At 41.9% G+C, this 24,901-nt stretch overlaps 7 protein-coding genes across 7 annotated transcripts; 6 read left to right on the top strand and 1 right to left on the bottom strand.

Moving 5' to 3' along the window:
* Positions 1-204: 204 nt before the first annotated feature.
* On the top strand, positions 205-2,634 carry MELLADRAFT_45638 (uncharacterized protein; the record flags this gene model as incomplete). The annotated part of the gene is made up of 10 exons (XM_007416830.1): positions 205-366; positions 464-487; positions 554-649; positions 729-925; positions 992-1,355; positions 1,429-1,540; positions 1,599-1,739; positions 1,804-1,929; positions 1,994-2,070; positions 2,146-2,634. 10 exons carry the CDS (start codon positions 306-308, stop codon positions 2,286-2,288), a joined length of 1,341 nt encoding a protein of 446 aa, XP_007416892.1.
* A 494-nt stretch (positions 2,635-3,128) lies between these two features.
* MELLADRAFT_57758 (uncharacterized protein) lies at positions 3,129-4,040 on the top strand (the record flags this gene model as incomplete). Its single annotated transcript, XM_007416835.1, has 4 exons — positions 3,129-3,490; positions 3,553-3,644; positions 3,769-3,912; positions 3,988-4,040. Coding segments are annotated over 3 exons (172 nt in total), but the record flags the coding sequence as incomplete, so codon positions are not given.
* Positions 4,041-4,474: 434 nt separating this feature from the next.
* MELLADRAFT_73317 (family 47 glycoside hydrolase) lies at positions 4,475-7,642 on the top strand (the record flags this gene model as incomplete). Its single annotated transcript, XM_007416845.1, has 14 exons — positions 4,475-4,927; positions 4,999-5,093; positions 5,161-5,449; positions 5,532-5,624; positions 5,686-5,795; positions 5,867-5,921; positions 6,003-6,140; positions 6,224-6,280; positions 6,343-6,407; positions 6,471-6,694; positions 6,776-6,792; positions 6,866-6,879; positions 6,954-7,011; positions 7,095-7,642. The coding sequence occupies 14 exons, from the start codon at positions 4,570-4,572 to the stop codon at positions 7,187-7,189; spliced, it is 1,668 nt and encodes a 555-aa protein (XP_007416907.1).
* A 1,299-nt stretch (positions 7,643-8,941) lies between these two features.
* MELLADRAFT_94077 (uncharacterized protein) lies at positions 8,942-12,459 on the top strand (the record flags this gene model as incomplete). Its single annotated transcript, XM_007416858.1, has 7 exons — positions 8,942-8,996; positions 9,206-9,224; positions 9,286-9,355; positions 10,675-11,818; positions 11,883-11,990; positions 12,072-12,120; positions 12,192-12,459. The coding sequence occupies 7 exons, from the start codon at positions 8,942-8,944 to the stop codon at positions 12,457-12,459; spliced, it is 1,713 nt and encodes a 570-aa protein (XP_007416920.1).
* A 1,117-nt stretch (positions 12,460-13,576) lies between these two features.
* On the top strand, positions 13,577-13,972 carry MELLADRAFT_40100 (uncharacterized protein; the record flags this gene model as incomplete). Its single annotated transcript, XM_007416829.1, has 3 exons — positions 13,577-13,672; positions 13,724-13,774; positions 13,871-13,972. 3 exons carry the CDS (start codon positions 13,577-13,579, stop codon positions 13,970-13,972), a joined length of 249 nt encoding a protein of 82 aa, XP_007416891.1.
* A 101-nt stretch (positions 13,973-14,073) lies between these two features.
* Positions 14,074-16,393, bottom strand: MELLADRAFT_79395 (uncharacterized protein; the record flags this gene model as incomplete). The annotated part of the gene is made up of 11 exons (XM_007416850.1): positions 14,074-14,953; positions 15,031-15,085; positions 15,157-15,184; positions 15,265-15,297; positions 15,357-15,457; positions 15,523-15,676; positions 15,745-15,772; positions 15,838-15,948; positions 16,017-16,164; positions 16,232-16,264; positions 16,342-16,393. 11 exons carry the CDS (start codon positions 16,391-16,393, stop codon positions 14,440-14,442), a joined length of 1,257 nt encoding a protein of 418 aa, XP_007416912.1.
* A 3,920-nt stretch (positions 16,394-20,313) lies between these two features.
* MELLADRAFT_112382 (uncharacterized protein) lies at positions 20,314-22,988 on the top strand (the record flags this gene model as incomplete). Its single annotated transcript, XM_007416892.1, has 11 exons — positions 20,314-20,336; positions 20,836-20,978; positions 21,065-21,279; positions 21,353-21,376; positions 21,413-21,477; positions 21,619-21,791; positions 21,863-22,066; positions 22,139-22,304; positions 22,414-22,509; positions 22,620-22,650; positions 22,740-22,988. The coding sequence occupies 11 exons, from the start codon at positions 20,314-20,316 to the stop codon at positions 22,986-22,988; spliced, it is 1,389 nt and encodes a 462-aa protein (XP_007416954.1).
* Positions 22,989-24,901: the final 1,913 nt, after the last annotated feature.

Below are 24,901 nucleotides of genomic sequence, written 5' to 3'. Positions count from 1 at the left end.
CAAAAATCGACGATTAGTCGTAAGCCCCCCTGCGAGGCGCGCGGACGTGGCCGCGCAGAGAGGGCTTTGTTAAGCTAAGTCCCCGGTTGTTCCCCTTTGATTCCGCGTTCAGCCATTATGTACATAACCTTACCCTACCCCAACCGAATACCGATCCGCGGTGAACCGATCGGGTCTTGCGTCACAAGCTCTCGTATAAAAGGTCTTAAATCGCTCAGTCAACAAGCCAAGTCAACCACATCCTCACCCTCCTATATACCTTCAATCCATTCAAGTGTTCTAACCCACCGCACCATACATACAAAATGGCTATCACTAAGATCCACGCCCGCCAAATCTTTGACTCTCGAGGAAACCCCACTGTCGGTAAGTCAGCTTGTTGAGTATCTGAACTGGAGTCATCTCATCCATGACTGATCACTGACTTTAAAATCTTACCCCCTAACTCTTAACTTCTCAACAGAGGTCGATCTCACTACTTCAAAAGGTAAGAGAATTTACTCAACATCTACTGCGCCTCAAAGTAAGAGATGACGAATGGGGCTACGAGCAGGTCTCTATCGCGCTGGTGTTCCATCCGGTGCTTCGACTGGTGTACACGAAGCTGTCGAGTTGAGAGACGGCGACAAGTCCAAGTACCTTGGAAAAGGTTCGTTCAATTTTGTGTTGTCTAGCCTATGCAGTGTGAGCTGATAGCGCACTTTTTTCTACCATATCTCTATCCGCAGGTGTACAAAAAGCCGTCGACAACGTCAACAACATCATCGCACCTGAGCTGATCAAGGCTGGGATTGCTGTTACTGACCAAAAGGCAGTCGACGACTTTCTTATCAAGCTTGATGGTACCGCCAACAAGGGAAAACTTGGTGCCAACGCCATCTTAGGCGTCAGTATCGCTGTCGCTAAGGCTGGTGCCGCTGAAAGTGTGAGTTCCTATCTGACAGTTTATCAATTCACAATTGATCACAAACTGACAAAAACAATCATGAAGGGCGTACCTCTCTATGCTCACATCGCCAAACTCGCTGGCACCCGCACTCCCTACGTGCTTCCTCTGCCTTGCATGAACGTCATCAACGGTGGATCGCATGCTGGTAATGCATTAGCATTCCAAGAATTCATGATCCTTCCCACGGGCGCTGCTTCGTTCGATGAAGCAATGAAGATGGGCACTGAAACTTATCATGCTCTTAAGGGTGTCATCAAGACCAAGTACGGTATCGATGCTACCAATGTGGGTGACGAGGGTGGATTTGCTCCCAATGTTCAGGGAGCAGACGAGGCTCTTGAGATCTTAACCGAAGCTATCAAGAAGGCTGGCTATGATGGCAAAGTCAAGATCGCACTTGACGTTGGTAAGCCCATTTCCCTGCTTAACTTTGCGAACAATCGTCCCTTAATGCTGCTTGCTCTATCCATCTACAATAGCCTCTTCCGAGTTCTACAAGGATGGAAAATACGACTTGGACTTCAAAAACCCCAAGTCTGACCCTTCCAAGTGGCTTACAGGTGTTCAACTGTCTGAGACTTACATCGCAATGTCAGTTGTAACCTCGCATTCTTTGAATGAGCTTCAGTTCTGACAAGGTCATTTATAGGATCAAAAAATATGGTATCATCTCGATTGAAGATCCTTTTGACCAGGATGACTGGGAAGCATGGTCACACTTTACCAAGCACGCTGGAATTCAAGTCGTTGGTGATGACTTGACAGTCACCAACCCTCTACGTATCAACACGTGAGAACTTCCCTCTTGATCGTCGATGGTATTTGATAGCTGAGACCTCGAATATCATCGGTAGCGCTATCCAGAAGAAAGCCTGTAACGGTCTTCTCCTCAAGGTCAACCAGATTGGTACCATCACAGAGTCCATTGAAGCTGCTCGATTAGCCCAGTCGGATGGATGGGGTGTGATGGTCTCTCACCGGTCAGTGATTCAGAGACTCCCTCGAGGATTCACGTGAAAGCTCATCCATTATTTGTCTTTGTAGATCTGGTGAAACAGAGGACACTACTATCGCTGACGTGACTGTTGGTCTGGGATGCGGACAAATCAAAACTGGTGCCCGTACGTTTATATCATCTCTCCCGTCTGACATTTTCCTTTGCTTCCTTTATCTGACTGGTTATTCATATCATACAGCTGCACGATCGGAGCGAGTGGCCAAGTACAACGCCCTCATCCGCATTGCTGACGAGCTTGCACAGGCTGGTACCCCTGCCAGTTTCGCTGCTGGCCAGGGTCTTAGCGAAGGCAGCTCTGCTCCAGCGCTATTAAAGAAGTAAACAATGCCACATTTCACTACCGGCCGTCCGATATCCGCCTACATTCCTGACGGCAATAGATATCAACCTAAGCTCTTCTTGTGATCCTCGTCCAGAGTTCACGATGTAGCTGCTTGAACAAGTGCAAAGAGTTATGGACCTGGTCTTTTGGCTAGGTTGGAAAAAGGAAATAAGTTACCAATTGTCGAGGTTTTAGAGCTATCTGAACAAAAATAAAAACATGTATATAAGAGAAAGTTGTACAGCGACAAGTTGACGCAAGTATATGAAATCGTTTGCCTCCGCCTTTTGCAATACTGTACTATATACGAGGTTGAAACTGAAGAGAGTATACCACTTCTCAGACAATGTTGTGATACCCAACATTGAAAAGTAGAAACCACAAGGTATCAGACCTTGTGGTAGCTTGGAATACGCCAAATCACCTGCGTTGGCCATGGCTTTGCAAAATAAAGCTCCTTCCCAAAAATGGTGTGCTTGTAAGTTGAACATTCTTTCCACATGCTCTCCTTGTTGCCTGTGTCATTTGTTGAGAGACATTTAAACAGATCATAAGAGTCCAGAAAACCAGATACAAGGCAAGCTATGGATCTGTCAACCACCACTCTTCACATTTTGACTTATAATGAAGTAGTATCAAAATGTGAGATAAATGCTTATCTCAACTGGACCGCGACATTTTCGAAGGTGTGAAAGAAGCCAGGGCAAGAAAGGGTAGTCCAGAGTTTTGTGGGTCGTCTTTTATGGCTGAAGCTTGAAAACACTGACAGGAGTCAACGCGCTGAGCAATAAGGAGCGCATACACACCGATTCCGCACTTGCACTAGTCAATCCAGCATAAATGTGGTTGAGGCAACATTCACCCAACATCTGAATTGTATTCCCGCTGTATCTCTGACGACCAAATTCTACTTACAGGCATCAGATGACTGGAGCCTCACAGATAGCTGACCATCCCCAGTGCCCACCTAAAGGCAAGATGTGATGTGAAGCAACAGTGATGAGTAGAGGGCTCCCACAGTGACATCAAGATAACAGCACTGCTGGTTCTGGACGTGGCTTGCTCTGCTTGAATGACAAACAATTGTGATGTGCTTTCAGGTCTAGTTCTCGATTTTTGAGAAAACTGCTGTTGAATGAAGGCATCAGAAATTGACCAAACAGGACTCGCCCCAATCACTCGACAAACTGGGCCGTAGTTGCTGACACAGGCAAGCACATCAGTCTACAAAGATCAACTTCAGTATGATCAAGATGTACTGACGCGCGTTCACATGGCACCTCATGGCACATTGCCTGACAATGATCATTGATTGAACAGAAGGGGCTCAAAAGAATGTCGACAGGCTTTTCTCGCTGAACACAGAAAGGAAAAAGCGATTAATTGGTTCTGAACGGACGACAGATGAATGAAAACGGGGCAATGAAAGAAGCAATGAAAAGAAGTCTGCTTGACCGTGAGCTTGACTTTGGAACGGACCTCGAGATCAGGAAATTTGGGGGTTTTGAATCCACACCAGACGATTACAACCTTCTTGAACGTGGATCACTTGGACCCATGGTCATTGCCATCACATCACTATCGGTTGAGGCGTGATGCCCGTGAAAAAGTTGATTGTCAAACCTGGGTTCAAACAGGTTGAAGAAACCAATTATCAGCAAACTCATGTTGTCGAAGAAGTGTTGGAGGATTCTTAACTGCAATAGAATGAGAAGCGTGAAATTCGATGGTGGTCATGAAGATATCATGGACGGATCATGATACTGGAGTGTGAGGACTACCATGATGACAATCACCTTCCTGCTAAAAGAGCCTGCGTCACGATCCCTGACTAATCCGCGTAAGAACACTCTTCAGAACGCCAATCTTATGGCATCTTTTGGCAGATCTCCTCCCATAGGTAGAAGTACCTTGTCTCGTAAGTTTCTGGTCTGTGGACTTCCATAGAAGTCAAGGCGCCTGCCGGCGTACAGTTAGGTAAAGGAAGTTATTTGACTTCGCACATCATCTGTTTTGGGTCAAAGCTCTTTCTTTCGATCGCTCAGAGGAACCCGATCAGGAAATAATTTCATTTCATCATTCGCACGTCCATGGCTTCAGCCGCTCTACTTGACCCTCAACCGTCATAGTTCAATGCTATAATCGCTGTGAAAATTCGAATCGCGATATCGCAACAGACTTGCACGAGCTACGTTTCACACCTCTCCCACCTTACATCACCTCCTCAGCCTTTTCGAACTTGGAAACCGAGGTACTGCATCAGATACCTTGCAAATCAACATGGCTCGAAGTACTTCGATCAAATATGAACCCCTGTCGATGACATCACCAACACAAGACGCTTACTGCATACAAACTTCACCATCTCAGCGGAAGTTTGCGACGACAAGGTTAATTCTGAGGGCGATAGCATGCCTTTGTTTTTTGGTTTCGGCGTGTTTAGTGATCACATGGACCGGCATCCCTCGCCAGCCGATCAACTATGACAATGCCATACGTACCACCAAAACTTCGAGACCATTACAGCCCCCGGGCCCGCCTCAAAGTGACCTTTCACGTCAGAGACAGAAACAAATTCGCGATTCCTTCCAACTGGCGTATGCAAACTTTGTTACTTATGCAGGGGAACACGACGAAAGTGGGTTCCATGTTTTGTCAATCAGTTGCGCAAAGCTCGAATATGTTTTGATCTTGTGTGAATCTTATCAGTCCGACCTGTCTCTCTCGGGCACTCTGATCCCCGGAATGGATGGGGCGCCACTACTGTAGACTCTATGACTACATTGTTTGTGATGGACCTTGAGGTGAGTACTGTTAAAAATACAATCAATAGCCTAGATCATTGTTAGCATGCTGACGGTCATATTTTAGGAGCACTTGCAAGCTGCAATTAATCACACGGTGCACACTGATTTTACAAAATCGCGAGTACCCGGTCAACATACTTCAGTCTTTGAAACTAACATCAGGTATCTTGGTGGAATTCTCTCAACGTACGAGCTTACTGGCGCAAATCACACCGAACTTTTAGACAAAGCAGTGGACATCGCTAATGAGTTGGGAGTCGCATGGGGTGGAAACTCGAAAATACCCCACCCATCAGTATCCGTTGACGATAATCATGCTGTTTTACATCATGATACCACTCTTGCTGAAGCTGGTCAGCCGCTTTGAGCTTAGATTCCCTGAGCTTATTTACTCAATAACGAATTTGAAGCTGATATGAAGTCGGATGTCTGCAGGATCCTTAACTTTGGAGTTTGATAGACTTTCTTATTGGACTGGGAATGACTCATACCGATTCACAGCGGATAGCACAAGTCGTGCATTGATGAGTACGACAACCCTAACCTGATTGGCATCCATAATTATATCTACTGATCAAGACTGCATCAGGTAACCCCCAAGTATTCCCAGGTCTCCATGCACAAAACATCTATCTCTACAATGGATTGCCTCAGGGAGATTATGTAGGATGGGGCGGCAGTTCCGATAGTTTCTATGAGGTTGGCGCTTGGTACCATTTGGGTTGGAAATCTTGCGCTCATTGTTTTCTGCATTCGGACCTATTCTACAGTACGCTGTCAAATATTGGCAATTGATTGGGGACCAGGCTGTGGATTACGTTAGATGTGAGTTTTTTACCCTCTGCTGGTGTATTCATAAAGAAGACTCCCCTTGACACTTGATGATATCCCCTTTCAAATGTATAGATTGGCAAGAGGCTATCATATCTTCGCGAAAACATCTTCTAAGATGGTCTGAAGATCGCAAGCATCCTTATCTAACAGAATATTCCGCAAATGGAGGTGGCACTAGAAACTTCATGACACACCTTGCTTGCTTTGCACGTAGGATCATATCAATCCATCTATCGCCCGTTTTGTGAAAAATAACTGACATCACACTTTTGATCTCTATGTGTGCTCCACAGCTGGAAACTGGATGCTAGGTGGAAAACTTTTGGAGAAAGATGATGTTTTCGCACTCGGTACGGAAACAGGCCCGGTCATCTTTCAGAAAGATATCGTTCTAACTATCATGTCTCAACAGGTCTAAAACTAGCCGAGACATGTTATGATTCGTACAACTCAACGAGTTCAGGTCTTGGACCCGATGTAAGTTGAGCTATCAATCCCATCCATATCAAAAGTGTATCCTGATCAGTCCTGCCTTTTTAGAAATTTTCTTACGACAAGTCCCTCGTGGTGTTGAAAGGAGAATTTGTGATGCGACCAGAAGTATTGGAGAGTATGTGGTACGCGTGGAGATTGACCGGTGACCCTGTATGGCAAGAGCGCGCCTGGTTGATCTTTGAGGCTATTGAAAGAAATTGTAAAGTCGATGGCGGTTATCGTGGTCTCAGAAACGTCGAGCAGCCTGGATGGGGGTCTATAGACAGCAGGTATGTTTGATTTTTTTCTTAAGCTCTTCTCAAGTGTGAACTTAATAAATGCCTCCAACTTTTTGCGCTTTTAAATCATAGTGAATCATTTGTTTTTGGTAAGTTTCCGTGTGATGTTCTACCCATGAAAAACAGAAAATCATATTGGCTAACATTCCTCTTCAACCATAGCTGAAACTTTCAAGGTAATTGGTTATTATTTTTATCTGATTGACCAAGCGTGATTACCAATCTGACGCTTCATGACATTCTACTTCAGTATCTTTACCTCATGTTCTCCCCAAGGAGTCATTTCTCCCTTGATGAATGGGTCTTTAGTAAGTAGCTATCAAACTTCCATTGATATGTGAAAAGTACCTGAATATAATTTGATTGCTAATGATTTTTTCTCGTGATTCAGCTACCGAAGCCCATCCTTTCAAGATCAGAGTATCCAAGGATCTACCTTTAACAAATCTCTCGAATCAAACTGACAGCTCTAACAATCAAGCATGATATATAATTTCACAATCCATTGCATTCATAATCTCCTTATCTCATAAATTATTCATAGTGACTGGAAACTCATTGACTTGTATCAACGTCAAATGCTGTCTTAGTAATTTTTTTTTGTTATCTTTCTCAATTCTGAAGTACAATATTTGTTTAATTTATTTGATGTATGTAGATAGCCTTAAACTTGACAATCGTTTTACTCATCCCACTCTTCAAAGGACATTCTTTACTTGAATCATTGATCGGTTGTAATACACGTTCCCAGCTGTGGGTATTTTCATCACGTGATTCATTTTTATCATAATCTTACATTTTAATGCATTCCCAAGAAATTTTTAGTATCATTTGCTGAATCATATATTTAGACATTTGTTTTTGACATGATGTCTTAATGACTGCCGGTTGTACTGATCCCTTTTTGGTTTGAAAATGGCCAAAAATTTCTTGTGAGTTAAGTGACAGCAAGCTCATAAGTACTACATACAGTGAGATTCCTTTATAAGCATGGTGATGGTTGCATCAAATCCCATGCTAATATAAAAAATGCTTCTTATCGGAACAGACCTAATAGCCTATAGGAGCATAAAACATGCTCAAAATTATGCTATGCTTGAATGTCAGGCTTGGCACTTGCAACTATTGAAAAATATGTACTACAGAAACCTAGAAGCAAAAATTGACAGACAGTTTTTCAATTGATCTTCGCTTTTCTACTCAATGCAGCCTAATTTACTCCACTTCACCTACCTTTCTTCTCCTTTCTTGCATCACATAGAAGCATAAACACGTGAAAGAATCATGTTATGCTTCTTTTTTCATGCTTCACATGAAATTATACAAGCATATCAGTCAAAACCTGAAGCATATGCTTAAAATGCTTATAAATCCAAATTTACTGCCCACCAAAAATGGTCACATCATTTTTGATGCTTATCAAAAAATATGCTTGTAAAGGCAATGCTTAAAAAGGAATCCCACTGTACTCGAATATTGCAACAGATGTGAGACATATTGCTCCTGGCATCCCTCATGCTGGATCAAGTCTGTCACTTAGGAAGTGTCCAATTTGAGAAATAAGCTTCAGTTCTAATTAAGAGCCGTCAAAATCCAGGTCTTCATTAGACAAATAAATATAGCTCATTGTTCAGGCTCACAGGTTAAATTCTTCAAATTCTTTAAATTGTGGGATTTGGGTTTGCAATTGGCATGGAACTGAACAAAGGTATGACATCACACATGTGATGAGGGCCAACTTAATATTATTTAAGATCCTGGATGGGGTTGTTTATGTCTGATAAATGTCACCAGGATGCCATAGTTTTTTTCTAGAATATTTCCAGATTGTTCACGGTACACTCTAGGTTTCCCAAGGAGGCTGTTTCAAAAAGGGGTAAAACTGGTTAATCCAATTTAAGCTTTCCTTAAATGAAAGGCTTGATGGACGCAGGCCCAGGGCATGCAAGGGAAGAGATCAGTCAACTGTTGAAATTTGAGCAGGTTGTTGTTTGGTTCGTTGTTAGCATGTGAAGTGAAGGTGAAGTGATTGGTGGATGATCATAGTTATTCACAGTCACAGGTCAGAGTCCCCGCCAATTTGCTGGAGGTTTGCGGGCAAATTTGATCAATCTTTTGAAGATTGAGTTATCTTGAGCGGAATCAATACAAGGAGTGGAATGAAAGACCTCACACCCAGTGACACCAAATATACACCCTTCTTAGTGAAAATTGAAATCATTGGAAAGCGATAGAGTTATGATCAGTTTCTTACATCATTCGTCATCGCTTTCGGTAGCTTTCGGTTCAAAGGGTGACATGTTATAAGCAGAAGGGTGAACTAAAAACCAAGGTCCAATCTCATCAGTCATAGCCACTGGGCGTTTCAAATCTGATTCTCTTTCTTGACCTCCACCTTCCCTAAAACTTGCACTTTAGTCTCCTCTTCTCTAAACTGATCTTCGATTAGCTTAGGAGTTTAAAAAACAAACAACCTCGTCCATACTTCTCTCATCGATCAAGCCCATCTGGCTCTTGCATTGTAAATCAATCTAAACCTTTGATTTACTCATAATTCTGCTATTCTGATTTGCCCCTTTTAGTTTCCATCATAGAACTTTGGATGCCTTCTCACCTATCGATAGGTTTTTAGAAACATTGATTGCATGTAAAGTAAACCTCATTTTACTCTCTGGGAGTCCGCTCTTGGCTATACATATATCCAATTCATCGTTACGATCACTCAAGATTCACACCAGCGGTGATCGAACGGTACCGCTCATCATACACGGCTCGGCTCGGCTCAGCTTCGTCAACCCAGTAGCTTTTGATACCCCGGCAATTATACATGGCTCAGTTGAGGGCCTCAACAACTTCATTCGTGGCAGTGTCGATTGTCACCCTAGCCCTTTTCCTCTACGGGATCCACCGCCTCCACTCGTCTTACACACCTTCATATTCTATCTTCTTTCAACAATCAGTAACCACCAACAGCTATCTCGATATTGATCATGATATACATGGTCATGTACCTGGCCGGATCGCTTACCTTTCAATCTACAATCGGATCCCTGATCCACTTAAACTTTTTGGATTGGTCGGACTTTTGATCTGGTTATTGATCCTTTTTGGCTGTGGGTCTATCGTAGCAGGGGACTACTTTTGTCATAATCTGTCTACCATTGCCAGTGGGCTAGGCTTGAGTGAGAGTGTGGCTGGCGTTAGTTAGTCATTCATAACATCTCCCATCCTGTTGATCTGATTACATTGAATATGTGCTTACTTTGAGTCTCACCTTTTGATAGCATTTCTTGGGTTCGGCAATGGCTCTCCCGATGTGTTTTCAACTTTCACCGCTATGAGGGCTGGTACAGGATCATTAGCTCTGGGAGAGTTATTGGGAGCTACTCTCTTCATTGTAACTATAGTGGCAGGCTCTATACCTTTTATTCGACCTTTCCAGGTCCCTGCTCGAAGTTTTCTACGCGATGTTTCGTTCTTGGGGGTAGCAGCAGGCTATAGCCTCTTCATCATGATGGATGGGATAATCCACCTTTGGGAAGCATCTGGATTGATACTTCTGTATCTCATATACGTTGTTGTTGTTGTGATTGGAAGCTGCCAGACTGGTCAAGAGATTTGCTCTTCTGATAGGTTCGTATTTTCTATCAATCCCAATGACACCCTCGATAGCAAGAAAGTTAGGGAAGACAATGGCCTCTCAGTTCAATTGGCTGGTGAGTGCTTTATTCATGTGTAAAGTGATTTTTTCTGAGTTCTTTGGTTTGGCTTTATTTATAAAAACCTCAGCTAGTCAAGATATCCACCCAACCAGTTCCTCTCAGACTCCATTGGAAGAGGTGAACGGTCAGCTCCGAGATCCCGCCGGACCGAAAGATCAAGTTGGTGATGTAGCTCATCTACATCTATCATTGGAGTCGACAAGTGATGGTTCGAAGGCTCTACGGTGTTCCTCAAGTCGACCATTGAAGTGTGAACCTCATCAAGATTTAGAGGTCATGCCTTGTCACGTAGGCACAAGATCATCTCAACAATTTACCATTCGTCCACCAGTCCATCGACCTAGCTTTTTGAGTGCTATCGAATACCACGAGATGCTCAGCGAGTTGAAAAAGATACCTTCTCAACCCGACACTGGATTTCTTCCAAGACGGCGTGGTAGTCGTTCGCTTGGAGAAATGGATTTTGATCGAGTGGCTATATCTCGATCTATTCACTCGACCCCTTCAAGTCCTACAGATTGTCCTTCACATAGCACACCTATCGATTTTTTCAATTACAGCTTGAACCAGTCTTGTCCTTCACAACGCTCGCTACCGAACACAAGGAGGGAAGCCACGAATCCTGAACCATCTTCCGCTCACTCCGATATCTCATGTAACGCGACCTTGGATCACTTGACTTCTCCGACAAGGAGTCAAATCACAAACGAGACTGATCCAGCCTTGGGTGCACCAATTGTAAAACAAGACGTCATGAGAAGTAACTCTTTTGACTCTGAACTACCAAGAGCCTCTCAAAGTGAAATTCGTATGAAAACAATTACTCGAAGAATATTCAAGATCATGTTTCCAATGACAGAAAATTTTTGGGAAAAAAGTCTATTAGCCAAGATAGTCGGAGTCTCTTCCTTACCGGCTGTAATTCTTTTTAACTTGACTTTACCAGTGGTACGTACAGATCAAACCGAAGCAAATGAAGATGTGCAAATTAGCATGATAGGTGAAGGTGCGATAGGCGAGCTAGGAGACGAAGAGAATAGAGTTGGACAGGTTCCGCGTATCCAAATCACAACAGCTGATAGTATCAAATCAAGACGTAGCACAGAGGAACTTATGGAAGACGTGAAATTAGGAGAAGAACAAATTATGAAATTCTTGAGAGTGGTTCAGGTGATCATTGCACCTATATTTTGTGTGATTGTATTTTGGCCAGAAAATCAAACGGAAAAAGACTATCAAATTTATATGGGAGGTGCCGGTATTATTGGTTTGCTGAGCGGGACTTTGTTTGGGCTGATAGGTGATAGATGGCGTGGAATGTATATGTGCTTGGCAATGGTGGGATTTGCGGTCTCGATCGCTTGGATCTCTACTATCATCAATGAAGTTGTAGGTCAGTCAATAATGGATACTTCCATCGAGATATTGCTTCACACTGACCCAATCTCTATTTCCAGGAGTGCTAGAATGTATCGGTAAAATTTTGGGCTTATCAAATGCTATTGTCGGTCTTACGATTTTTGCTATTGGAAACTCTTTGACTGACTTAATTTCAAATTTAACGAGTATGTATCTGATCTAATCGAATCAATAATTGGTTCCTTGACAATGAAGAGCTACTAATCGCGATTGTTCTCGATGTTTAGTGGGTCGCATGGGATTTCAGGTGATGGCAATCTCAGCTTGCTATGGAAGGTCAGCATACTTCTCACTGAAACCTTGATATCCATCTAATCTGAACAACTTCTTTTTGTGGTCACTTTCAGCCCATTACTCAATCTTCTTCTTGGAGTTGGACTCTCTTCAACCTATTTAATCGGAATTAGTGAAAGTCAAGGTCCTTATGTCATTGATTTTCCACTTACACTTATCGTTAGCGCTATCGGATTACTGTTTATTCTTTCGGCTACTTTGATCTTTGTGCCATTAAATGGGTTTCGAATCGATCGAAGATGGGGTTTTACTTTGATCTTTAGTTATTTGGTTATCTTCTCGATTAACATATTGGTTGAACTTCGAACTTCTACTGATTAAAGTACCTTTTAGTTAGATTCTTCTTCTTTACCTATTGACATCGTTTTAGAAAGGACATTTGTAGGATCGGGTAATATTTATTCCTGGGTTGTTGGTCTGAAGAGTTATAGTTCATCTCATTGATTTAGCATTTGGTTTTGCATACGTATATGATTTCTTACCTCATTATATTTTTGTGAATCTTTGGTTTCAACAAGTCATAAAATTTGTATCTAGGAATTGTGCTGTGTCGTTTATACAAGATTATTAAGTTGTAATCTATAATCTAATGCATGTTACTTTGGTAAATATCTTGGGGATTTGTGGGTATCTATAGAAACAATGGATCATCAGTTTGGTAAATTCATTTATGCAGAAAGGTTGGGTCAAGTAAAGAATATCAATTTATCACAAACAAATGTTTAAATTCTACCATTACATTTAAACTTGTCGGTACCAAAAAATGATATGATGTATATATTAGGGTAGAATTGGTAGTAATCAGAGCATGAGAAGTTTGGCGCATGATTTGATCATGATTCGCACAAGAAAGGTTTGGCTCTGTTTCTTCCAGTGAATTTAACATGACATCTTCTGAAAGATCTTGAAGACTTTGGGTGCTCTCAACAAATGATCAAAGCATTCCCATCAAAGTATTCCCACCAGGGAAAACAAAAGTCAAGACTATTGAAAGTATTCAAAAGATTAGCATATAATAGCCCCATCAAAGATTTCAGACCTGCAAGTGTCAAGGCAGTTCACCAAAATTCCTAGAATCAGGTTCAAGTTTTACTTTTAGCTAAGACATCACATATTTGGCACTGGTTCAAGCAAACCTGTCTGAAGAAAGAGATGGTTGTTTTTGCAAAGGACATCTCAACATTTGGACTGTGATACAAACTTCAGATATGTACAAGAATGCTTAAGTCAGAGAAATCACAAGAAGCTCACCAGTGACCAATCCGTTAAAATACCCATCACACAACGATAAACTGAACGGGCCAATTCCGACTGTCGTCTATGTTGGCCCCGAGACCAAGTCGGGTACCATAGGATCGGGTAATGAAATTTGGCATGAGTGAGACGATCTCGAATGAGTTCATCCAAAACAAATTATCCACTCAAGATCGATACTCTCATGGATTCTCTAGAACCAGAATGTACACCACTAAAAAAATCTTACGATGGTTGCTTCAATCGATGGTTTGAAAGATATCTTCAACTATCTAATCAAGTACCCAAAACTAACGGACGTGAAGAAGGAATGCTTAAGATGAAACGAGAGTATGAAATCGAGTGTGGTCAACAATGGACAGCTTATCAGACTTGCTTAAATGTTAGAATCTGTTTCTCTTTATCTGATTCTCTCTTTCTTTAATTTGTCCTGAATCTTTTCAAAATTTATGTTTTATGACCTTTCCTGGAGATTTAGAAAGCCATTGAAAGTCGACAACTTAAGCCTCTCTTAGATGCGGCTCGGCAGGAAGATCCTTTGAAGTCTTACAATGATATCGAGACTAGTACTGGACGTTAAAAGTCTCAATTGATCAATACTCTTGATTGGCAAAGTCTATGAAGTGGCACAATATCAGGCGTATTGAGGTTTCAATTTGTCGACGGTGAATCGTCAATCTCGGCAGTAAAAAAGACTTTATTTCCAATGATTCATTACAAGGCCACACAAAATATTCACAAATGTATAGAAAAAAGTGGTCGGGCTTATGAAAGCTTTGCATACTGATGTGTTAACAGGCCAAGAAGCAAAGCATGAATTATAATTCACATGATTTCGTCAAAACGTAAATAGTTGAAAAGATGGTAGCCGTACAACATGAGGATCATAACTGTTGAGATTGAGGGATACAATCAACTTCAGAAGATAAGATAAATGCAAAAAAGTCGAGGTTTTTTTTTTTGAAAACTCGATGTGTTTTCTCTCGTTTAAACAATATGCCATGCAAATGAATGACAAATGTCCTAGGATGTAGAAAGAAATCATCATCAAATGTAACGAGTTGTGGTCGGGCTATTAATGGGGGACATTGGCCTTTCCTCGGAACCTTGTTCGAGATCATGCTCTTCCGTAGTTTGAGGGGGAGGTGAAGAAGATCTGACCAGCGCTTCTCTCGCTCCTGCCCCACCCATACCCATTGCCATACCACCTGGCATGGCGATCAAAGCTCCTAGGTTTTTGAATGGTGGGACGGGTTGACGCATGACTGGAACACCTACATGACTAGGAGCATAAATTGTGGGGCTCATAGGACCTTGCCCATAGGGAAGAGGGTGAACGGATTCGGCTGGTTGTGCTCGGTAGACTTCAAAAGATGGATGCAGAGGGTTTTGAGGAGCTCTGTGAGCTGGCTCTTCTTCCTTCTCTCTACTTCGAGTAGATTCATCGAGGCCGTGGTGTCGACGGCGCATCTTGACCTCAATCCCACCGAGATCGGGAGAATCGTCGATGTCATCTGAATCTTGCTTGGGTGTTAATGCATAGTAGTCCACACTCTTTAAGCTATGAGAAGTGATGTGGATTGAAAGCCATAAGCGGTTAGCTACTACTCGTTCTCAAGTACAAAATGTAACGCTTACAAAACATAGATCATAGTCGCGAGGACTGCACCAACGGATGGGCCGATCCAGTAAACTATAGATCAAACCAAAGCAGGGAATGGTTAGAAACAGGTGCGGTTGATTGAAGACTCCGGTGACACATACTCCAATGTTCTTTGTTAAAACCAGTAATCTGAAATGTGTCAAAGCAAGGTGCAAAGCAAGATGTCAGTTTCGTGCGGTGAAATTTATGAAGCGTATATTGGCGCGTACCACAGAAGGTCCAAAGGCACGAGCGGAGTTCATCTGAAGGAATTCAAATTAGTGTGTGCGATATGAAGGAGTGAATGTAAGTCTCTACTTACAGCGGCTCCGGTGAAGACGACTCCAAGCAAGTGAGAAGCAAAGAGAACCAAGCCAATAGCTACAGGTGCAAATGGAGTTGACCTATGCTTTTCGACGGCGACTTTGAAAGACACAGCATGTTAAATTGAGATCAAAGGCTTTGAAAAAGATGTCATGATGACTTACCAAGTAGTACAGTCAATGTGAGCGTGCACGTAAGAAAGGCCTCAATGAGGAATCCTTGAAAAGGTGTAGTATGGACACCTAGCGCACATCCCACGGCAAGAGGTCCAGGTAGACAAGCGTGTAATAGAGCGGAAGCTGCGATTGCACCCAAAATCTGTGGCAGAACACCATCATCATTAACTGTCTCGCCAGAGGCAGGGACATGGAATCCAAGGAACATACCTCAGCGATTACATACAGGACAAATCGCCTGAATCGTGAAGCAAACGGTGAGACTTTATCGGTTTAGACAGACTGAGACTAGCGATGACTTACATTGGTTTCAGAGCGCCGGTCAGAAGTAATGCAATGGCGACATTAGGGTTGAAAACACTTCCACTGACTCGAAAGAAAGTCCAGGCAGCAGCCAACAAAGACAATCCCATACTGATTAATGATGCAACATCATATTAGCAATTTGATTTTTTCACAATGCAACAAAAATGATAACAAACCTTGTGGAAATATATAAAAGTTGTTCAATACTGGCGACAGTGTTAACTGCAGTTCCAGTGTTTGTTGCAGCTGCCTTGAGAGATGCTTGATTGGACACGGCAGCAGCTTGGATTCCCCCTAAGCCCATCAACAAGAAAAGCATAGTTCCTGAAACAAATATCATGTTAGAAACCTGATTTTAGTGAAGAGATGAGAAGACAAATTTGAAGCTTACCAAGGAACTCGATGCAAGCTGCAACAACATCGCCTGTTTTTTGTATATACGTATTGATGATAGTGAGCTGGAGCTGGAAATATATGATCCAAAAGGAGGTATGAACGTACGTTTCAGTTGAAGCAAAAACGCGTCAAGATTTATGCCTTTCTCGGATGGCATTCTGGGTTTCTTAGTATGTGATTTCCTCTTTAAAACGTAGATAGCGAGACAGATGTAGTATAGTAATTCTTTATTTTACTGGAGACAAAGGGGGAACTGATTTTGGGTATTAATTTGATACAACGAAGGTTAGGAGATTGGTAGATTGTCCTTCACGGGCAGGTGACCGGAGTGATAGTTAGAGGGCTGGTATGTGGTGGTTTGGTGATTATGTTTTTAAATGGTAGACTGACACGAAAAATATAAAAATGAAGGTAAGTAAGCTATATATAAATGAAAGTATTGGTATAGGGATTGTCTGATGGGGCTTTGTGAAGACGAATTGACTGGACTACTATATATATTTAAGAAATAGAGAGCAGACAAAGTGCAAGAGATTTTATCATCCAGTTGAGGACTGTGCAAACGGAAAACCTTACCAATGAGTCGCCAAATTGAGGGACGGGCTCCTATGCCGATGTGATTTGTAGCAAGCGTTGTATTTGCGAATGTCGTGGTGATGAAGCAGCTCAGGGTCTATGCAAAAGGCCGAGTCTTTATTGACACTCAGGGTACAGAGGAAATGTGGATTGTGGACTTTATGATATGCTGATGACAAATTGAAATGGTACACAACTGCGTGTATGAATGCGTCCAAATCGGGAAGTCGAGATTCCTCAAGAGGGTCTTGACTCTTAAAGAAGAAGAGAGCTCCGTAAAAGAATCCCACCCAATCCAAAGTCCGAATGTTTGGATGAGCGTTAGGAAGTTAGAGAACATGAGAGACTTGATGTCATCATTTGACTTGGTGTAGTTGGTGTATGGAGAGACGGTATCTCGTACGTCAGGATCTCAATCTTACATTAAAATACTATTCATTGAATCTCCACTTTCATACCTCGAGAGCATACCTCTACATATAATAATCAAATGGCCTCCACGTTACATAAAGAAAACTCTGAGATGAAGCTAAGTAACTTAATCGCACAAAGAAGTAGAACTTAACGAAGTCCCTCGTCCAAATTCCCTCTCGGACGAGCGAGTGGGAATTTGTCAAGTGAGAAGGAAATGAAATGGAATTGCATCATTGTCAATTCGAAGGGGTCCGCAAGAATAAATTAGATTTGATTGCAACGAGTCACTTCTCCTCGCTAGCGCTAGTGACTCGCTGGCGGCCATCAGAGCATGAAACTCAACCAATCCGAGCTTCTTATGTAATACGCTACATGCTCTCTATGCTCTACATAGCACTGCCAATTGTACATCGGATTCATAAATCCTACTTGGATGTCGGCTTCTTCTCTTGGACTAGCTCCAACCTTCGAGGGCCTCCTACATTATGCATACATATTATGTCATATGTATTAAACTTATCCAAGTCCCACACACTTCGAGGCGAGATTCGAGAAGCAGTGTGGGACTTGGTCCTTGGATTAGCTTAACTAAGCCCCTCGCGCGGCCGCGTCCGCGCCCTCGAAAGAGGGGCTTATGACTAAAACGGGTTTTTTGGCTGTGTGACTCCATGTTTTAAGTACCCTTATGTTGTTTTTCTCGTCTCTGCTCTTCCAATTTTCAACAATTTTTCAGACCTTTGAGTATGTTGTTCTTTGTCAAATTGTACATATTGTGATATACTTTTCATGAGCAACAGACACCCCTGCATGGCTTGAGAGCTGTGCTGAGGATGCGAAAAACAGGCCTTACGCCGTGTTGTAAATGCCCTAAGACCACCTAAGCCAGCTGGATTTCCCTCGAATGAAATTCAAAAGCCGCTTAATTACCAATCTTACATCACGATTTCAAAGCACTTCTGCTTCATCTAAACCAAAGTAAATGGTACTGTGTTATGTACAACTTGATGAGGAATAACATACTGGAAGGTCTGAAAAATTTAAGAAAATGGGAAGAGCAGAGACGAGAAAAACAACATAAGGGTACTTAAAACATGGAGTCACACAGCCAAAAAACCCGTTTTAGTCATAAGCCCCTCTTTCGAGGGCGCGGACGCGGCCGCGCGAGGGGCTTAGTTAAGCTAAGTCCTTGGATAAGTTTATCCATGTATCCTGTTTGCTCCGACTTACATAATTGACACTTCTTTTTGCTAAAAAGCGTGTGATCAGTGGCTCCGTGTTTGTGCTTGATGTTCGATAAGCTAATGTGCCAGCGCGCTTTTCACATGATCCGTAGATGAGCAGTTTGGAATAAACTCAACAAAGTCCCTCGCTGCGTCTCGCACGCTTCGAGCGCAGCGAGGGACTTATGACAAACTCGTAACTTTTTGCCTGTGAGGGGAACCAGTTTTTGCAGGAGAAATTTGCCTTCCTTATAAAGCTTTTTCCCCTATTTGTGAAAAATTGAGATGCAAAGAAACTAAATGTTCGCCTCTATGAGTTGCATCAATTGATCCAAAAAAATGCCGAGGAAGCCGAGGAATGTCCTTTCAGATTCCTTCTGAAGTTCAGCATTTTGGAGTGTTTTCGAGTGTTTTGACCTGTATTTGACCCTCGAGAGTGGTTTATACATACGAATACGAGGCAATTTCATCAAAAACTTCGAGCTTCAGAAGCCAGTAGAGGAGGATTCCTCGGCTTCCTCGGGATTTTGTTTGATCAATCGATTCGCCTCAGAGAGGCGAAAATTTCATTTCTTTGCATCTCGATTTTTCACAAATAGGGGAAAAAGTTTTATAAGGAAGGCAAATTTCTCCTGCAAAAACTGGTTCCCCTCACAGGCAAAAAGTTACGAGTTTGTCATAAGTCCCTCACTGCGCTCGAAGCGTGCGAGACGCAGCGAGGGACTTTGTTGAGTTTAAGTTTGGAAGAGTTTGGGTGAACGAATCCGTCATCTGACCAGTTTTCTGACTCTCGCAACTATCCACAATAGACCATGGAGTGGTATGGCCGACTGGCCGACCGGCGGGCAGCCTTGACCGACGGCCCAAAGGCTGCCTATCTTTACGCTCGTTGAGGACCCAGAAATCCACCTGGTGAGGTTCCCGACGAAAAAAGGGAGTTTTGGGGGCAAAAACTGGCGGATGTACGAGACAAAAAAATTGAGATTGAGATATCAGAACGTGTCTCTTCTTTCATGCGCATATACTTTCTCTTTTTGCTTACATCATTCACCTGTGTAATACTGTAATGATGTCATAAGTTTGAGTTTGTAATTACTATTAGGGTCTTTCAATTGCTCTCTTTGTACCTTTCTCTCTTCATCGAACTCAAACTTATTTTGTCCTCAAACAATCTTCTTCCATCAGATTGTTTTGTTTCTTTTGATCAGCGTGTTAGCTTTATTAACAAAGCTAGCTACCTGTTCTCCACAGGTGTAAGTGTCATTTGTTTTGGTTTTAGTTTCATGTAAGAAGACTGGAAGTATCGGCTGTAAAAGTCACAATTCTGCCAACAAGATAGTTTTACATGCTCTGTTTTTTACGGGCCCCGGTTCTTTACGGAGGATTAAGGTCGGAAAAAGATGAACGTAAAATTCAATAATTCGGCAACTGTAAATTATTTTTGCGAATAACTTTTTGCATTGGTTTTTCTTGCGCGCTTTCGAAACAGTCGAAAGGCGGCAAAATTAAAGATTGCTCCAGGAATATTCAATTTTACGGACAAACACTTTGCGAACATTTACGCCTGCAGATAAATGTTTGTAAAAATCTACGATTCCATCAAATAATGCGCTCTCTTGAGCCGGGGTTAGCTTAACAAGATGCGAGGGCGCGGACGCGCAGAGAGGGCTTTGTTAAGGTAAGGGCCGTGGTGACCTCAATGGCATTATTCTATCCTCTCAATGTCATAGGGGAACATGAAACAGGAGAAAAAGGTCGATAGGGTACTCAGATGCATAGACGTGAATCGTTCACTCAAAACATTCTCAGCATCGCTTGAATTTTGTTCAAGTGGAACGGAAGTGACAGAGTCAGCCGGTTGGCCAAAATGACTCCCATGTGCGGGGTGAGGTAGGTTCAGAAGTTGTCATTCATTCATCCCTCTTTGAGCATCCGAGGGATGCTATGGAGCTTGTACAATCGATTTTCGTATCCCTTTACAACAAATGTAATTGGATACCGTTCCCATCTTTGCCATCAAACAAAATGATGTTGCCCAAGTCGAAGGCAGGTTTCATGACTTGGATAAACATTGCCTTCGACGACACTTAATTGATATCATAGGGGATCCTCTCAGCTTTCATCAAGGCTCTTACCCCCACATCAAGTTGATTTACCTCGCAGCCAGCTCGACGTGATTCTTTTAGATCAAGTCCTCACGGTATCCCCTTGTTAATCTTTCTCTCTTGATGTATTCCAGCAAGTTCAGGACTCCACTAGTGCAATTCAATCTATCCCTACTTGATTGAGCCTTTAACCTTGAAACGCCGGTCGTTCATGAATGGCTCTTCAAAGGTTCCTTCACTCTTTATTCTTTGCTTAAGTTTGAAGCTATGTCCGTTTCTTTCAGGTTATCAAAATATTTCATTCAGTTTGCTTTAACATACCTAGTCTTGAAGATCAATCTCTGCCAGTCTCAATTTATCGATTTCCAATATTTTACCCCAGCTTTATCAATCATCAATGGACCTCAACCCGATCAAAACATCGATGGTATGGTTAATTCTTTAGATTAGATCGTCATACATTATAATCCAATTCTCCAACGCCTCACTAACCTAAATTATTTGATTTCATAGCCGGCCAAAACCTTCAGTTTTCCTTAGAAGTAAGTGGCAATGGTAAATTACCACCAGCAAGCCTAGAGCCAGGAAACCAACAGGCGACCACAATCCTGAGCCTTAGTGTCTTCTTGATCAATGCCGATTTGAACATGACGATATTTGAAAATCTGAATCTTCTGGAACTAGAGAGGGGTAGCAGTGTCAAGCACTATGATTTCCAATTGCCATCAGTAGGTAATCTCAATTATATCGATATTATCATCAATACTCATGGTTTGAACTTGCTTCTCCATCTTTGAATAGTGTACACCTTCAGGCACCTATCAAGTAAGTTCAGACTCGTGTGTTCACATTCCTTGTCAGCTTAAATACGAAATGAGTGACATATATTGGTCTGTTATAATCTTCTTAAGGTCACATATCATGAGGTTGGTCTACTTGTGGTCTTCTCGCTCTCATCTTGTGGAGCTCAGTATTAATGAAATATACCCCCACAGCTGGATCGAATCAATTCCAACATTTTCTATTCCATCTATTCGACGAGTTGAGTCGTTATAACCATTTTTCAGACTTGGTTCGCCTTTGCTGTGTTGCTCACCTCTTTCGAAATTGAATTCAGATATCAATGTCAACAACCCGGATGGGCATAGCTCCAAAACCTGTCAGGGCGCAACACCACCAAAAGACAAGCCTCAGGACTCTAAACCACCAGCTCAGCCGTTCTTAGGGAAAGGGACTACAGGTTTGTTCTTTCTTACTAGAAAATATCTTTGCCTCACCTAACCATCCGAATCCCTTTATTCTCGCCTTCAGGTTTAGATATCAAAACAGATTCAATGGAAGCACCAACTGCTGCACCCGTTGATGTACCAGCTGCTAAACCTGTTGATGTACCAGTTGCCAAACCTGTTGATGCACCAGTAGCTGAATTTGCTGAGGGTTTGCTAAGTCACGACATCGTGAATCGTGCTACAGCGGCAGATTTAGGTGTATTACAAGCAAAGTCAGATTCTCAAAGTGAGTGTCACAACTCTTCGTGCTACCAAATAAATTCAAGATCTCAATTATGATGGATTCATAAATTCTCAGCTTCAGCTACCACTCCCAAGGCAGTACCATTCAGTCAATTCAAGATTGAAAATGTAAAGAAAGCACCATTAGCAGTCACACTTGTGTCTGAAGCCCCATCAACAAAAGAGGAGACTCCATCAGCAGAAGGATTAGCTGTTGCTGAAGCGTTAACCAAAAATTCATCGTGAGTTTCGGACTTTATATGACCTCATTCATCGACTTCATCTCTCAACTTGATATTTAATTAACGTTTATTTTTTTTGGTTTGCTCGCAAAAATCAAAACCTAACCAGTCCTTCTTCTGATGGGTCAAAAGCCAAATTCTCCTCACTAGGGAATCAAAAATTCACTAAATCTGTCGCCGATGCACGTCAAAAGGCCTCTTCAAGGTAAGAATCAGATATAATAATCTTCATATTCATCTTTGCTTCATTCACTTTAAAACTTTAATGACTTCACAATAATGGATTTCACTAATTTGAATTTTCTTTTCAAACAGTGCCAACCATCAAGGTTCTAATGACAAGAATGTGAGTATCCTTCCATATGAATTCAAACATCAACTCATTGTCAACAAAACTGATGTGTTCAATGTGACATTGTTTGTGAATCCACATAGTCTGACCCTCAATCTAACATTCATGATCCTCTCTCAAACCAGAAAACCTCACATGAAACTCAAAATCATGAACAAACTCTCAGTCCCAATCACTCTCAATCAGTCTTTTCAAACAAATCATCAAAAGATGGTAAACTGTTTGGTGTACCACTTATCTCTTCCGCATCATCTTCAACATCAATTGTAACTAATCATAGGACGCTGTATCATCTCTTGATCTTCTTGTGTTTAATTAGTCTTTCACTCTGAGTTTTCTTATTGTCTGTATTATAAGAAAAGTTTTATTTCCATGTCCCTTGGTTTCTCTCTGTCCACTGTATTGTATACATATTGTTGAACTTCTGGATTGCTTATCATTGTTTGAAATCTAATCTCTTTGATTTTTAACTCTCAAGGTTTGTTTTCCATCATTTTTTATGTATTAGGCATGAAATTCAAATTCCCTTTTACAACATCACAATATTTATTGAGCCTCTGACGACTTCAGCGAAGAGTATATAAACCAAAATAATTGGTTTTAGATCAAGTTTTCCTTTCAAAAATGATCAGCGATCAAGTTTTCGAAAAAAATGAAAGGGAATGGCTTGGCTTGGAGAACTCAATTTGTACTCAATAGTTTAGTATCGTATAGCCATTGCATAACCTGAACAGACATGTAGTATCACAGTCAGTCGCTACGCTACCCGTTTCTTGTAGCGGATGCGGAAACCGCGGCGTAAATATTGTAGTGAAAAACATTGTGATTGCAAGGAATAACGACTTTTGAGGACGTGTGTGTTAATCGAGCTTTATGTTTGAAGCCTTTATAAATGATGTAACCTTTTCAAACCCTTCACCCAAGTCAACTCCCTCTCGAATCCACATCCTGCTCGAGACTAGCCTCTCAATTTCCCTTGGAAGAAGTTTGCCCTGGCTACACGAGCACACATCAGCTACCACGGAAAAGGTTTGATCAGTAGCACAAGAGGAAGCTGTTGCAGCTAAATAATCTCGTGCCATTTCGGATAATACAATAAACTTTTCTTTGTGGTCCTACTCAATCAAAGGTTGTTCCTTATATGTCAGTCATGCTCACTGGTCGGCACAGAAAGAGATATTACTTACCGACCACCACTTTAAAGCAGACTTTGGTTCACTGATCGAGTAAGATTGCGTTTTCATAGGATAATTGTTGCGAAGATATTCTGTAAGGCTCAGTTCGTGATCTAATTCTCCTGAATCTTCATCATCACTATACATTATACTAAAGATTCCCATCTCTGTTTGTTTTTCGTTGCTTGGAAGTGCTGATACAGATGCGTTGGCTTGCAAGTGTCTTTGTTTGTAGTCGTTGTAGACTTTATTGAGAGTCTCTGAAGCCTTTATTGAATGTATTGAAGTTTTACCTCCCATAAACTTATGGAAGAACTTGAGTCGAAAACATGGGTGAAGGATTGTTGCAATTACTAAAGTCTCACAAGTAAGAGCCTCTTCTAAATATTGTTGAGTTTGCATTAGCATCTTAGATATCATGGGGTAGTGAGAATCTGTGGGTTTGAGTTGTGAAAGTCGGCTTTCCAAGTGGTTTCGAAGCTCTGCATATCGAGGTATGACCATGGCTCCGGTTGGTCCATCTCCTTCCATCTGCAAATTAAGATCAACAAAAGGCTTTCGAAATGGTATGAGTACTTTATAGAAAATTCAAATAATTTGGATCAATGTTTGAAGTGATCAGCATACCTTGAGTTCTTCGTTGAACAGTCGAATCTGTTCCCACTCAAGTTCACCAATGAGATACCCATAGAAATAACCGTGAGGTTTGTTGTTTTGGCGCGGTGTTTGATTCTTGGAACGAACCCGTGCAAGGTCCTCAGAGCAAAGTTGATCGATTACCTAAGTTAAATGTAAGAGTGTGCCTTTGGTTAGAAACAGGCAGATATCATACTATGAATGGGAAATTGTTTTTTACCTCTCTTGCCATCCACGCTTTATGGCGAGTCTGATACTTTTTGTTCCATTGAATACCGTACCCCGCAATTAGTGATCCCACCGAAGCCTCAAGCCCTTTCTCTTTCACAATCCGGTCAAACGCCTTCCGCCAAGGGCTGGATCGGGTGATGCGTTTAACGATGAAGTCAAGCTAGACGTTTTGGTTGAACAAGAAGCACGGTCAACGAAAATGG

This window comes from Melampsora larici-populina, assembly GCF_000204055.1.
Source record: "Melampsora larici-populina 98AG31 unplaced genomic scaffold MELLAscaffold_65, whole genome shotgun sequence".
NCBI lineage: Eukaryota > Fungi > Basidiomycota > Pucciniomycetes > Pucciniales > Melampsoraceae > Melampsora > Melampsora laricis-populina.
The sequence above is the reverse complement of the archived record's forward strand: the minus strand, read 5'-3'. Positions and strand labels throughout refer to the sequence as shown.